The sequence below is a fragment of the Melospiza melodia genome, chromosome 3, assembly GCF_035770615.1.
Source record: "Melospiza melodia melodia isolate bMelMel2 chromosome 3, bMelMel2.pri, whole genome shotgun sequence".
Lineage (NCBI taxonomy): Eukaryota > Metazoa > Chordata > Aves > Passeriformes > Passerellidae > Melospiza > Melospiza melodia.
In genome coordinates this window covers 103578314-103593228 of record NC_086196.1, presented here as the reverse complement: position 1 = coordinate 103593228, position 14915 = coordinate 103578314, and the positions used below count along the sequence as shown (strand labels likewise).

Sequence of the window (14915 nt, the reverse complement as noted above, 5' to 3'; positions counted from 1 at the left end):
TGTTGCCTTCTCCTCACGGTCAGGGAATTGCCTCATTTTGTGAGGTGTCATTCCCTTTGTGGAGCACATTGAGTAGAGGTCAGGTTTTTTTCAGGTTTTTTAGTTTTGCAGCAAGCAAACTTTCCTGTCTGAATCCACAAGAGGGATTTGAGTTTTCCACAATCTGCCTTCACTTCAGGGTGTTTGTGGAGGAGAAGTCAATCATGAACATCTTGGTCTGTTTAGCAGTTTTAGCAGTTCTTGCCTGATGAAAAAAAAAAATAAATAGTTTGTGGAACAAACTAATTTATCTTCTTTGAAGAGAAAGGTCTGGTCTAGGACACCCCTGATGATCTTTGCAGTTGCAGGCCCATGTAACCCAGTCTCTTGTATCCAGTGATGGCCAAAAGTGGGTGGCAAGAAAAAGTAAGAGTAAAGACTCTTCACATAGTAGTCATTTCCTTGAGGATTCTCTTTGCCTGCAAATTTTTGTTTCTACAACTTTCAGAGCTGGAGGAAGTTTCTGTGGATTAGGTTATACAGCCTCAGAGATTAACTAGAGGTGCTCACAGAACAAACAGCTTTGTTCATCTGTGATTCCTGTGGCAAGAATCAAGCAGAAAAACAGCTCTCAGAACTGGAGTCTGATGAATGAGTTTGCTTTGCAAAGTTCCAGGAAAGCACAAGCCCAGTAGGGGAGTGATGGACCCTCACTAAAAGGATGAAAGGCAACAGGGATACATTGCAGCAAGGGAATTTCCAGCTGCATAAAAGGGATAAACATGGTTGGTGAGGATGGTTTAACACTGTAGCAGGAGCCCCGAGAGGCTCTGGGAGATCCTTGGAGACCTTGTCTGGATAAGACTGGGAGCTTGCTTTGAGGTTGGCATTGGTTTGAGGGGCTTTTGGACTAAAGGCATCCAGGGAAAGAGAAATAACAACCAATCAGATGGATCCTAGGAAAGAATTTTTAATTAAACCCAGGGTTGTTTTTAAATGAAGGATCGCTTGACACTGTGGCTTTTTAAATTTCCATGTTAGGGTGGTGGTGCTGGAGAGCAGGCCGACGGACAACCCGACAGCCAACAGCAATTTGTACATCCTGGCAGGGCATGAGAACAGCTACTGAGAGCAGCACGTGGCACAGCTCACTGTGAGGAGAACACTCCTGCTGCAGCAGCACTCGTGACTGGCTGGAATTGCACAAAAGCTGCAGTAACCCCACTTCAGTTACTTTGTAATTTATTGTGGCATGAGAGGAAGATGAGAATTGTTTGTGGTATGGACACAGAAGCATTATGATACCACAGAAGTGCTTAATTTACTGTTATGTAATCTTTGTACATATGCAGTATTTTTCAGTGAAACTTCTTGCTGAAGCCCTACACTGACTTTCTGTAGATAGAGGTCCTCCTGTTAAGTACAAGTGTCTTACCTGTACAGATGTAAAAGTCACTGAGGATGCAGAAATTAAATCGGGGTACTATTATAAGGACGTCTCATGTGTTTATTATAAAGTGGGATTCTAGCAACAAATGTAGTACATTTAGCAACACTATTGTATTTTATTATATGTAATTTACTAATACAAATAAATATTAACTTTTAGAAATTGTAACCAAGGCTGTAATCAGATTACAATCTTGTTTTAATTTCAATACAACACACTGGTGTTCATGTTTGCACAATGTATTGAGATGTGATGTATTTAGTCACAAAGGTAAGCTGTGACTTTGTGGATATGACTTGGGCTTCAAAGTTCCTTTTTTTTTTTTATTTGGGTAGATTCCTTTGTGAAACAAACCAGTTAAACACCTGTATTTTTATATTTAATTAAAACTTTCCTTATGATTACTTCTCTATGCTTGAAAACAATACCTTATGGATGGGTGTCAGTCCCAGACTAGTGGTACCTGGCTGTAATTCTGCAATAGGTGTTTGAATTATTAGTGTATACAATGATAAAAAGTAGTTATTACTGTTTGTCTTACTAAATAGTTTCATATCACAATGAAAAGGAGCAACATTCCACATTGTGGAAATGGCTCAGAGATGTTGCCATTTTGACTTTTTTTTTTTTTGGCCTTATAACCATTTTCACACTTTTCTTGATTTTAGGATGTTAACACATGGCCAAAATTTAGTTACTACCTCATTGAAACAATACAATGGTTACTACGCATCACGGGAACTTAGTTTTGATCAGAAGTATTTTTGATTGCTATTTTCCAATGGAGTGTGTAAATGCCAAGTTTTAAGCAAAATGCACACATTTGACTCCTTTTTTTTGTATATGTTCTTTATATTTTATTGTGATAATATACACTAAAACCAAACTAAATTAAAAGTGATTTATGGCCTGCGTTATTGTTGTGATGGGTAATGCTTTGAAATATGTTCCCTAATGTATATAATGTAAAATAAATTTTTTTAACATGTTGTTGTACAATTAGATTATCACCTGCACTGATTTTCCACATAAGACTAAAATGGAACATACTGAGTTTTCAATTCTGCTATTAAATGGTCGTGCCAAACACAGAAGCCTGGCGTCTCTGAATGTATGAACAGAGGTTGCTGGAGCTCCACTCAGTTTGGGTTGGCATCAATACCCTTTTGACCTTTGGGCAAAATGTAGAGACATTTAGATTTGAGCTAAGTCTTTCCAAATTCCACCTTGTGTGGTTTCTTCCCTCCATTTCCTGCTGTTCCACTTGCAAAACTGATGTTTTTCTTTTTTTTTTTTTTCAGCAGGTTTATTTTTGTGCTTGTGGGCCTCAAGCTCACTGCTTCTGCCAGCCCCATCATGGCTGTTCCTTGTCCTGAGTGTCACCTCACCCTGTGGGGGAAGACGTGGTGGCACAAGCTTCACTGCTGAGCAGCTGAGTTCTCAGAAAAGCTGAGAAGTTGTGTGTGTTTCACAGCACCCTTGTGAAATCCCCAAGGGCAATTTCCATCCTGCCTCCTGTGGACTGTTCCTCACTTGGACATGCAGAAAGTCACTCAGATTTAGCAAAGTGCACTACAGCTGATGTGCTGTGAATGTGCTTCCTCCTGGGGGGGTCCTGCAGCAGCTGGGGCCAGGTTCCCCAGGCCATTGCTGAATTATAGCCACCAGAGGCTAAGGGCTACTGGTTTTTACTCTGCTTGGGCATTTTTGGTACGAGCATGCATGCAGGGATGCAGCTGGAAGGGCTAAAGATAGAGGACAGAGCAGCAGCACATAGGAAAAAGGGAGCATTGTGCTAGGGCATGTTTCCAGTCTATTGGTATAACCAGAACAGCTTTGCTTTTCCCATGCTGCTCTTCAGCCTTGAAGATAAGAAGAGTTCCTGCTTTTTTGAGGAATTGTCCTGTTGCAGGATTTGGGGTTTGTGCTACAAAACTGCCTTTCCCACATCTCAAGCTGCTTGCCTACTCTGCTGACAGCTGAGCCCAGGAGCCTGGGTGTCTGGTAAATCAAAAGGTCGCCTTCACTAGACCTAAAGCTGCCTGGAACTAAAGTTCTGCTGAGCCATGCCTGGTAGGAGCTCATGACTGGAATCCTGGTGTAGGATTGGGATCAGTGTGTGGCTGACTGATGGGAGTCCTGGTGTAGGATTGGGATCAGTGTGTAGCTGACTGATGGGAGTCCAGTCAGAGCCAGGAAACCCCATCACAGACACCATGAGGTTACAGCAAGGCCTCTGCCATGGATGATGGACACAGCTCCTCCAACCACCTCTGTGCTTCCCTTTTCCCCCTCCTGGTCCCTTCCACGCTGGCTCCTAGCAACTGCAAGGAGCTGCTGGCAGGCAGGAGGGTTGATGTGACCACAGTATAGGCACTCACCAGGCTGGCAGCCAAATCTGATCAGTGCAGGGGCTGAGCTTGGGCCTTGGCCCAAACTGAGCCTCTTTACAGGGAACAAAGGAAGCAGTGGCACTGTGTGTGTTACACAAGTGCTCCTGGAAGCTGGGATCACAGGGCAATGAACACTGCTTTTATCTTTTTCTTGCCCATCTGTCCATGCAATGCTGCCTGTGTCAGAAACTGGATGTGGTGGCATAAAAAAGAGTGGGTTCAGATTCAAATTCTGCATCCCACAGCCCCTGACTGATAGCAAGGGCTGTGCAGGGTGAAGCACGGTGCCTGCTGCCTGCAGCTTTGCCATGGGGAGCTTGCAGTGGGGCTGGGGGAGCCCAGCAATGCCATGAGCACTTGTGGGGGTGGATGTGTCCCCCAGGCAGGGGACATTCCTTACACCCCACAGGGTTCAGCTTTGGCAGTAGCCCTGTCGGGTTTTGAAGGATTGCATGGGAAAAATAGCTGGTAAAAATAGGGAATGTGTCCAAACCTCTTGCTTCTCTCCAAGGAAACACACCTAAAATACATGAAGGCCTGTGTCACCAGTTCCAGACACCAGTTCCTTTAGGATGTGTGGATACATCTCATCAGGTCCCGTGGGCCTGTACACCTTCAGGTGCTTTAGATAGCTCTGGATCCAATCTTCTCCAGCAGGTGACTTCAGTCCCCCAGTCCCCGCCTTTCCCTTCTGCAGCTCGGGCAGTGTGGCTGGAGCACATCCTGGTGGAGACGGGGAAAAAGCCATTGAGCACCTCAGCCTTTGCCACGTCTCAGGTAATCACAACTCCCCTTTCCTTCCAGAGGGTCCTCATTTTTCCTAGTGTTCCTTTTATCACCCACACACCTGCAGAAGCTTTTCTTCTTCTCCTTGATGTCCCTGGCCATGTTTAATTCTCTCAGAGCTTTACCTCCGCTAACGTGATCCCTGGCTGATGGGACATCCTCTCTGTATTCCTGCCAGGTTTCAGCTCCAGCTCTCACGCTCCATAGGCTTGTGCACTTTTGGTGTCTGAGCTTGTCCAAGAGCTCCTTGTCTATCCACACAAGGCCTTCTGGAACATTTGTCCAATTTCTTGTCTCAGCCGAATCCATCCCCTCGTGTCCCAGCACACTGATCCATCCCCGCCTGTCCGGACGAATCCAGCCCCGCGTATCCCAGCCCGATCCATCCCCGCGTGTCCCAGCCCGATCCACCCCCAATGTATCCCACACCGATCCATCCCCGTGTATCCCGCGCCGATCCATCCCCGCGTATCACACACCTAATCCATTCCCGTGTGTCCCAGCCCGATCCATCCCCGTGTGTCCCACATCGATCCATCCCCGCGTATCACACACCTAATCCATTCCCGTGTGTCCCAGCCCGATCCATCCCCGTGTGTCCCACATCGATCCATCCCCGCGTATCACACATCTAATCCATCCCCGCGTATCACACATCTAATCCATCCCCGTGTATCACACATCTAATCCATCCCCGCGTATCACACATCTAATCCATCCCCGTGTGTCCCAGCCCGATCCATCCCCGCCCGTCCCGGCCACCAGCGGTTCCAGGATCGCCCATTCGCCCTCCCGCCGGCAGGGGGCGCGCGCGGCCGGCCCGCCCCTGGCGTCACTTCCGCCAGGAAGGCCTCGGCCGCGCGTGGCGGGGCGCAGGCGCAGGGGGCGCGGGGCGCCGCCGCTCCGCGCATGCGCCGCGGCCGCCGACGGAGCGGGCGAGGACGGGACCGGGGAGGCGGCGGCGCTCGCGCTCCGACCCCGCCCCTCGCGGCCCGCGCGCGACCCCCGTCCCGCCGCGCGCTCCCCCCGCCGCCCCCGCGGCCTCCCCCGCGAGCCGGGGCGGGGAATGCGGCAGCCGCCGCCCCCCCCCGCCGCTGCGGGCCTGCCGCCCCCGCCGGCGGCGGGGGAGCGCCGGGGCTCCCGCTGAGCGCCGCCGGCCCTCCCGCGCGGCTCCCGGCCCGCCCGGCCCGCCCCGGCGGCACCATGCAGGCGCAGGCGCTGCTCTACGAGTTCTTCAGCGAGGAGAACGCGCCCAAGTGGCGGGGGCTGCTGGTGCCCGCCCTCAAGAAGGTGAGGGGCGGCCGGGTGCCCGCGCCCCGGGGGCCCGGCCGCGGGGTCGGGCTGGGCGCCGGGCGGACCGCGGGGCTCCCCGCGCTCCGGAAGCGGCTCCGGGGCTGCCGGGGGTCGGTGAGCGCCGTCCCGCAGCGCAGGCGGCTGCCTCGGTGGGTGCCCCGGCGCGGAGGGGCCCGGCAGCCGCCCCGGGCGATGCTCTGACAGACGGAGCCGTGCGGATAAAAGCCGTGTGATGGACGCGGAGCCCTGTCCCCCTTCGGGCCGGAGGGACGCGAGTGCTGCTGCTGCGGGTTGCTGCTGGTCTCCCTTGGTGACACGACTGGGAATTGGGGGGGATTGTTATGAGCAGCTCCTGAGAGAATTTTTGTTAATTAGTGTTCGTGTCTAATGGCTTTTAGTTAACCTTCTCGTAGTTTAAATACCTTTTTGCTGAGAAGGCTTAATCAGGACAAACTAGCAAGTCTTGCTCCCTCAGGACGGTGAGGCTTGTGCCTGTGGCGTGGAAAGAATTTATTCGGAAGAGAGGAAAAAATTGTGAGGGCTCCTCTTCCATCCTGAACCCAGAAAGTAGGAGGCTTAAGAAACAAGTTTTCTGACACTGTTACCTGAGCTGGCTTCAGATTGCAGAACTTCACATGGTTTATGCCTGCACGGCAACACTTTCTGAGTTACTGTTTGATTACAGCGATTAACTGCAACTTTTGCCTGAGAGGCTCCTTCCTTGGGCTGCTTGAGAGGTCTCGGGCGCTGCAGTTGTACCCATGCAGTATTTCTTCCTAATTTCCCCTTGCAGTGTACTGCCTCTCTTCTCTGGGCATGCTCTTTGAGCTCTCCAGCGTTGTGTGGCTTTGTCTAGTTCTTGGAAGTCTTTTTGCTTGTCTCATCCGTAGCCCGTGCTGTTAATTTCTTATCCCTGGATAGCTGAGTTGCTTCCTTGAAACTTCAGCACTAACCACACTCGTGGTGCTTGTGAGCCCTTGGACACCCATCCAGCTGAAGCCTGCTTGGAAACTGGAGCTACCCAAGGTCCCAGCCACAGAGAGCTTGTTCCTTTGGAGGATGGTTTATTCCATGGTGCAGCAAATGTTTGGCAGATTTGGAAAGAGTCTGAGTGCTGACAACTGGAATACACAGTGTGAGGATTCAAAGCAAGCAAGCATTAAAACTTTGGGATAACTTGTGACATCTGAAGTGCCAGATTTCTTCCAAGTGGACAAGCCATTTGTGAAGTCACCCTGCTTTAAAGATGCTTCCTGAAGGAGTTGGATGAATTCTGCAGTGGGAAAAGGAATTCTGCAATCTGAGGACAAGGTCAATCAGGACAAGTTACAAAGGATGATGAGCTGGCCCTGCAAGGTACAGTTTGTCTTGATTTTGTCTGCTCTGTTTCTCTTTGTGGGTACAGGGGTGACAGGAGGCAGGTGGAGTTAGTTCTGAAGGCTTCACACTGAAACTTGTGACTGTCTGGCAGGTGTTGGCTCTTTTGACCTCTGCTTTCCCTGAGATCACCACCTGTTTCTTACCTTCTCTCGGGCTGCTTACTACTGCTGTTTTTGTAAAGATGGAAGTAAAGAATCTGTCCAGATTGTTCACCAGCTTCACTGAGGAGCCAAATACTTGAGTTACAACAAAACTAAATGACAGACGAAAATTTTAAATTATTATCTTACTGTGTTTTTCATTAATGGACAAACCACATTGTGTATTTTCCTGACGTGATGGAGGTACAGATAGTTTTGAGTAGGGTGTTTTGCCCTGATAAAGGCTCCTAAAGTAGTGAAGGCTGGTGCTTGTAGAGGCAGAAGGCCTTGATCACAAGGCAGGTGCAGCACTGCAGTCAGTGACCCCTCGGGGAGCTCTCCAAAGACCTGAGCTGCACCTGCAGGCCAGCGCTGGCACTGGTGAAGTGCAGAGGGTGGCAGCAATTCCCGGTGGGGTCAAAGGGCAGGAGTGTCCTGGAGGGCAGCTGGTGCCTTGTGACTTTGCTGAATTGCCAGAGCATTGCAGTCTCAGGAGAGTCAGATGTTTGGGAGCTAGTTTGGAGGAGAACCTTTCCTTCACTTCTCCCTTAGCTGACCAGATGCTGACACTCATTCTCAGGTAGTGACAGCAGCTGAACTCCACCTGAAACCAGGTGCTTGTAGAAGCAGAATTGTGATGATTTCACAGCTGGAAATTAGACTTAACAGTTTGTGGAGACCTGTGTTGAGTTAATAGGTCCGTTGAGGAGAGTGGCATTTAAGCTAAGGTTGTAAGAGCACATATACCAGGATGGAGTGTTTGCAGCTCTCAGGGAAAGCTGCCACACGTGGACTGAATCATTAAAATGCCATTGCCCTTTTGTAACTGTGAGTTGGCTTCTAATGCAGTCCTCAAACTACAGCCCCAGGATTGCTTTCTTTAAAAATGGGTGCTGTTGAATCATTGCAAATAGCTTTCTTTTTCCCAGTGGATTATTTTGATTCTATTTTTTATCCAAGAATATAGAGTAAGAATAAGTCCCTTCCTACATCAGGCAGTTCTTAGAGGAGACCATGCCTTGTGTTTCATTAGACATGAACCTTAGCAGTAGAGCTGCATTTGCTTTGAACAGCTGCACTTGCAAAGAGCAGCTCTTGTAACACTGAGATCTTAATGTAATCCCTTTTCTTCTGATTCTTCTTCAGATGCTGTCAAGATAGACTCCAGTGCACTCAATTAGGAAGAAAATGATGTCAACTGAGATTCTTCTCTGCCTGGTCACAGTTATTTTGAAGCTGCAGAAGAGGAGTGTTGCAGGGATCTTTGTTTGCTGGTGAAAGGCAGTAATCATGGTGATGAGGTACAGGAAAAGGAGGGAAGAAAGAATAACAACAGGTGTCTGAAATTGTAATTGCAAGGATGGACAGAAGGTGGGATGCTGGGAGATGCTGAAGATGAAGGATTCAAGACATTTGAAACACCAGAGGTCTCAGGTACCTGGAGACAGAGACACACAGCTTTTATTGCACCTTGGAAAACAGACTCAGGAGTGACACCTGCCATGTGATGCCTCTTCCAGCTCTGGTGTTCCTCTGCTAGTGAATTTACACACTTTATTCTGGTCATAACCTTTTGGATAGTTTTTCTTGAACATCATTCTTCATGACTTCATCTCATGGGTATAACTTGTTCATGGAGTCAAAATTTCTCTGCACGTGTATGATGCACTTGTTCCTGATCCAGTGGTTTAGTAGGAAGCATGTCATCCTTGCTGATGGATACCTTAAGCCATTTGATCACGGAGAAAAACAAAAGAATGTTCTGCTCTTTGCATACCCCAAGTTGTTTTGAATCAGTTGAGCAATTAACCAGGGGTTCTGCTGGAATTTGTTGTGGTCAGAATGATTGGACTGGTGTGGCTTGGCAGCTGAAGGGATTTGCTTCCAGGGACTCCATGTGTCATGTGCACCTCTCATGGAGCAAGAGACGTGGGAAAAGCTGCTTCAGTCACTACAGAGTTCTGTTGACAAAGATATTTCTACCTGATTTTTAAATACCTGGCTCTTCAAATTGGTGACAAACCAGTTGCCACTTGCTACTCAGAATGGCACTTCTCACTCTTAGCATTGCTTCACACAAGATGTTGAGCTTTCCTAATTTCTGGTCACTCTGGGTCATCTGTTCTTCTGATGGCTGTGGAGGATAAAACCAAGAACCTCCTGCAGCTGAAGTCTTCACTGCATGACTTTTTTCACCTGCTCAGTGGAGCAGTGTATTACTGCTGCTCTTTTGAAATATCAGCAGAAATGTTAGCAAAAATCTGAGTCCTGGTGAATTGTTGCTGAAGAGTGTATCCAAGACATTTGTATTTGATTTAATTTCCTGTATTTTTAATTGATCAAGGTAACAAAACATGGTCAGGGTTACCAAATATCAGAAGAGATGTACAAGAATAGAAGAAAAAGCTTTTTAAGGAGTGCTGACTCTATAAAAACACTCATCCATGCAAGGTGTACATAAAGTACTTTGTCCTGGAGTGTTTAGTGGTAAGCTTGTCAGTGGTTTTTTAGTCATTGAGGGAAAGTAAAGAAAGGATGTGTTGAGTGAAAATGAGAGGTACAGCATTAGTGAAGACTTTCAAAGATGCTGAATTGAAGAAAATTCTTGCCAGAATGAGCTCCTCTGTTGCCAAATTTGTTTCTACAATGGATTATGTCTACTAATAATCCATTTCCAAAGGTTTAGAAAAGTTTCAGTTTAGAAAACTGCTTGCAGTCAGTAAAGTGTTATCTTCTGTGGTAATGCTTAGGAGGGTGGTTTGGCATGTTGTCTCATTACAGAACTCCTTCCATGATCAGTATGATGTGGTAAATACAATGCTTTTTCCCTTTAGAGCCTTTTTTACAAGCCCTTCAGCTGCCACCAGGGCAGACTGGCAGCACAGCCCATGCTCAGCAGTGGAGTGCAGTTGTTCTTTAGCAGGAGTTGTTTTTTGGTTATAATGTGGCTTGCAGTACAGGAGTAGTCTTGCCCAGTTAGAAAAAATTATCTGTAACCTGCAGTTAATGCTTCATTTTTATTTCAGTTTGTTAAGTGGCTTTAGAATTATTTCCTTTAGAATTGTTTCCTTTTGTTATGCTGTTTTCTGAAGCTGCTGATGGAGCTTCTGCTGCTCCTGATGGGCTCAGGCCTGATATTGTTTCTGGAAGCTGCAGGATTTGCCTGGTATGTTTTGTACTTAGCAGAACACCTGTGAACCTGATTGTGTTGATTGTTAGTGATGATTTGGGAGCATAAACCTGATGTTTATGTAATGTGAAGTTGCTTTAAGAAGTCTTGAGCCAGGATTTTTCATCGTGATTTGAAATTTTTCAGCTACAAGCAACCTGTTAGGCTTTTACTCATGGCCACTGAGGAAGAGGTGACTGAAAGCTGTTCCTGAGGATGTATCACTCAGATTGTTAAATTCACTGTGTCTTGCTTCCTTATCTATTATCAAACACCTCTTTCTAGTGCAGAACAAGCTGTTGAGTGTCACTCTGGGCTGGGGTTTGGGTCATCTTGTGACCAGCCTAGGAGTTACTGTCTTGGACCTGTTGGGAGACCAAGCCTCTGTCTGACCTGAAGCTGTTAGAGCTGCAGTCCTTGAAATGAAACCTTTCTCAGGGTTTGGGTTAAAGTCCCTACTGCTCCCCGTGAGGCTTGTGGGAATGTTTGTATTCTAATTTATTATGGAGAGTTTGAAAAAAATGGTTTGAGAGGACTTTATGTAAAATAAGCTGCCATGGGTTATTAAGTAAAGATCAGCTATAGTTGTACTATACATTAATCACTTCCTTCTTTGTTGATTTCATTGACTTTTTCTGCCAGTTTAGATTTATGGCTGCCTAATTTTTAAGGTCTTGCTGTTCCTTGTAGAAGTCCTTTGCTTTTGTGGATTTTAAGGGAAGAGGACAAAAAAGGCAGGGGGGAAAAATGCCACGTGTTCATATTGTAGAATTTTCTTTAAGTGTTATAATTTATTTTTTTTAAGCAGGCACTGTTTGTCTCTGCTGATGCTCTTAAGCAGATCCTGAAAGGCTGTTCAAGAAATGCTGGCTCTGCTTATCTTTAAATAAAGAAAACTCTGGCCATTTCTCTTTGGAGAATTAGGAAAGATTGAGAAGATTGGATATTTGAAAACGTGAATACATGAGTTGAGTGAAAGCAGCCATGGTGGCAGGGATTTGGAGCTGATGTAGGTTGTATTTGCCCTTTGAAATTTATGGGGTGATTTGAAGCTTTTTTTAAAAGTTTTGAAACTGCTTTTTTAGTAATTTCCCCTATCATAAGTGTGTAGGAGGGAAGGCAATGGTTCTGTCATTATTTAAGGGAGAGGTTAAATGTTTAGATAAGAATCTGATCTAAACATCACAACACTTCAGAAGTTGTTAGTCTGTTTTTATCATGTGTTTTCCTAAGTGGGATTGAAGGATCTGGTGGGATTGTAGCCATACTCCCCCTTTTCAAGGGTGATAAGGCAGGGTGGCCCAGGTTTTTTAATTTAAAATCTGAGATGACTTTATGAGAAAGATGGAAAGCCCCTGGTAATTCGATCTTCTCTTTTTTTTTTTGAAACTAATCATGTGATGGTTTATGCTAACAGATGTTCCCATTTCTTGTCTTTTACTAAATCTTGCATCTTACCCGGTCTTGCATCATGTCTTAGATAATGGACTTGGGACTTGCACTGAGTACCCTCAAATAACACTCTGTCACTCAGCCTGAGCCTTTGGGTACTACAGTAGTGCAGATACTGAAATGACACATTTCTGTGATAACTGTGCACCAAACCATGCTGTACTTTTCCTTGTTAGTCTGGTTGTTTTCTTTTGTTCACTTGCATGACTTTGAACCCTAACTGATACTGTCACGTAGCAATGAAGGTTATTTACCATCTACTTAATATAGATAAGCTGTGTTGGCAAGCCACTGGCAACTCATGATGTTTTCTTCTGCCAAGGTGGATGTTCTGTTAAAGTGGAGCTGGGCAGTGGCCTTTGGGAAGGAGGTTGTCACTGTCCCCAGACAGAAATGCTTAGGGAAAATGAAACTTTTATCTCCTGAACTCGGAGTAGGTTATCATTGTTGGCTCTGTTTTGGCTGACTGTGGATAATGTTTCAGTTTATGGCCTGATGTGGTATTTTTGTTTGTTTGTTCTTATTCTTGTAGGCTGTGTGTTACAGACCAAAGGAGTTGTAATGAGGTGATTAAAGTCTGGTCTGTTTTCTAAGTAAAGGAGAAAATCTCTTCATCACTCCAGTTCATCATGCCCTGTATTTATAGAGTATTTTTGTTGAATTGACTTGGTAATTTAACACTTCTTGAAATACAGAGTGCTGGAGTATAATATAGGGACACTGTAATACAAATCTGTTCAGTTCTGCTTTAAAAAAAGCACACACTAAAGGCAGCATCTTCCAGACAGCTCAGATCAGCTCTGCTCTTTAAGAGAACACTTTGGCAAGCCTGTAATTTCTGGTGTTAAGGTGTTCCAAGCTGGTACAGTATTTCAGATGTCAGTGTTTGAATTGTAAATAATGTTTGGGACTGGCATGCTGTTATTCGTGTAGCTCCACAAACACACTCTAGCTGTGCATAGTGAAGTTCTTAGGAAAAGTGAAACTGTTGGCATAATCAAAATAGTTGTGTTAGCTAGTCAAATGGAGAGAAGTTCTTCTGTTCTATTTTTGCCAGACTGCTTTTAAGTTTAAAAAGCAGTGACTTCTGGAGGTGTTTTTTAAGACCTGCTGAATAAGGGTGTGCAGTCTGCAAGAAGCCAAACGCGTGATCCAGCGCATTTGAATCCCAGCAGCAGTTAAGTGAGCACCAGGACCGTGCCCAGACATGAAGCTTTCAGACTAATGAGTGCCTTAGCAGGCAGGTGGATTTCTGTTTGAGGCTGTTGTGTGTTTGAACTTCATAACATTTAGTTCTTGCTATAACTGCAAACAGGAATTAAGTCTCAGGTGTGAAATTAAGTAATTATGGCAGCATTATTTAAATGTGGACATGGATTTAACATTTGGATGAGGCAGATTGTTGGGTTTTGCTTCAGAGTTGTTAGGCTCTCCTGTTAGTGATTGAGAGAACTGAAGGCATTTTGAGTTGAGTGCAGGGGAACAGTAAAATGATGAAATTGGGGCTTGACAGATGCATTGCGAAAGTCAGCAGTCAGCTTGCTCTGGCATAATATTTGCCGTCGGTGTGGAACTGAGATTAAACTGTCTGTTTAGGCTCTGAAGCACTGAGCTTTGTGTACCTGAAATTTTGGGTGGTTAAAACTGCTAATTTGTGAACTACAGAAGTGCAAAGGAAAAGTATACCTCAGGTTTCAGAAGTTACATGACTGTCTGGGAAAAAAATTGAACGAGGAAGGGGGATTGTTCCTTGTTGAATTTGCACCAGTAAGAAATTGGACAGACAGGTAAACATATTGGGACCAAGTTTTCAAAATCTTTCAGCTGCCACTTAATGCCAGGACAACACTGTGACCTTTTTGAAGTGGTTTTCTCTTAACTGTAGAGTCAGACATATTTTAAAAAACACTATGGAAACAAACTTCTGAGTGAATCTTATGAGTGCTTACTGAGAATGGATTCAGTAATTTGAAATAATAAATGCTATTGAAATCATTGTTTCTGTAGTGTGCTCTGTGAAAGATGTTCTGTATTTTGTTGTTATGGTTTGTGTCAAAGGGGGAAAACCCCCAGTGCTGAAACTTCTTGCAAAAACAGTGGTTAAAGAGCTAGTGGAGAGAGATAAGTATATGCAAAGGCTTTAAAAGTTTTTCTAATTGCACTGTTAAGCACAGTTATTAATTAACCATTTTCTTGACATTAAATGCAATTTATAGTGATTTGAGTATGTAAAGCATTTGAGATTTATATCTCTGTCAGGTGTGAGGGTTTCACTCAGGTTTGTCTGATGGACCTTAACAGAGCTACATTGTTGTTTTTCTGGGCTGTTTGGCTTGGGTTTTGTCATCTTTTTTTTTCTGCAAGTAAAGCATGTGGTTTGGGGAAGAACAAAACTCAAATCTTGAATTCTTCTTTCCTTTAGGTTCAGGTGCAAGTCCATCCTAAGCTTTCCTCTACTGAAGATGCATTGCAGTATGTGGAGGAGTTAATTCTTCAGTTGTTAAATATGTTGTGTCAAGCTCAACCAAGAAGTTTTCTGGATGTAGAGGTATAGAGAACACTTATTACAAATGTTATTGCGAATAATTTGAACTATTGCATGAAAGCTACTATATTAACCATTTCACAATGCAAAAAGGAAACCAGTAATTATGTATCTTTATGTAGCACAGCTTTCTGCATAAAGCCTGCTGAGTTCCCTAATAGCTCATTTTCATATCAGTTTAATTTATTGTTCAATACACAGCAAAACTGTCTGTGTGCTGTATTACTTTTCAGTAGATGGTAAGTGTAAGTTTTGTGTAAAAAGCTGACTGGTTCCTTTCAAAAAACCATTTTTTCCCCACTGATATTGTATGCAAACTGCAGCTGCT

At 45.1% G+C, this 14915-nt stretch overlaps 2 protein-coding genes and 1 long non-coding RNA gene across 11 annotated transcripts in view; 2 read left to right on the top strand and 1 right to left on the bottom strand.

The window, feature by feature from the left end:
- MAP4K3 (mitogen-activated protein kinase kinase kinase kinase 3) overlaps positions 1 to 2523 on the top strand; it is a 65472-nt gene extending 62949 nt beyond the window's left edge. For all 5 annotated transcript variants that reach the window (XM_063152425.1, XM_063152424.1, XM_063152423.1 and 2 more), the window contains one exon: positions 1021 to 2523. In XM_063152425.1, coding sequence (XP_063008495.1) covers positions 1021 to 1108 — 88 coding nt within the window. In that variant the 3' untranslated portion in view covers positions 1109 to 2523. The remainder of the gene's footprint in view (positions 1 to 1020) is intronic.
- LOC134416136 (uncharacterized) lies at positions 2166 to 5404 on the bottom strand. Of its 2 annotated transcripts, none has more exons than XR_010027188.1 (3): positions 5164 to 5404; positions 4734 to 4877; positions 2166 to 4545 (listed from the first exon to the last, which is right to left on the bottom strand). It is a non-coding gene; the product is annotated as an uncharacterized LOC134416136 (long non-coding RNA). The 2 variants fall into 2 exon arrangements; XR_010027187.1 differs by lacking the exon at positions 5164 to 5404 and adding an exon at positions 5088 to 5151.
- A 393-nt stretch (positions 5405 to 5797) lies between these two features.
- Positions 5798 to 14915, top strand: part of SOS1 (SOS Ras/Rac guanine nucleotide exchange factor 1) — a 43255-nt gene continuing 34137 nt past the window's right edge. The window contains exons 1-3 of one of the 4 annotated variants that reach the window (XM_063152419.1): positions 6143 to 7257; positions 8568 to 8855; positions 14465 to 14590. In XM_063152419.1, coding sequence (XP_063008489.1) covers positions 8808 to 8855; positions 14465 to 14590 — 174 coding nt within the window. In that variant the 5' untranslated portion in view covers positions 6143 to 7257; positions 8568 to 8807. Of the gene's footprint in view, positions 5899 to 6142; positions 7258 to 8567; positions 8856 to 8889; positions 9766 to 14464; positions 14591 to 14915 lie in introns of those variants that run through there. The other 3 variants (XM_063152418.1, XM_063152417.1, XM_063152420.1) reach the window with 3 other exon arrangements.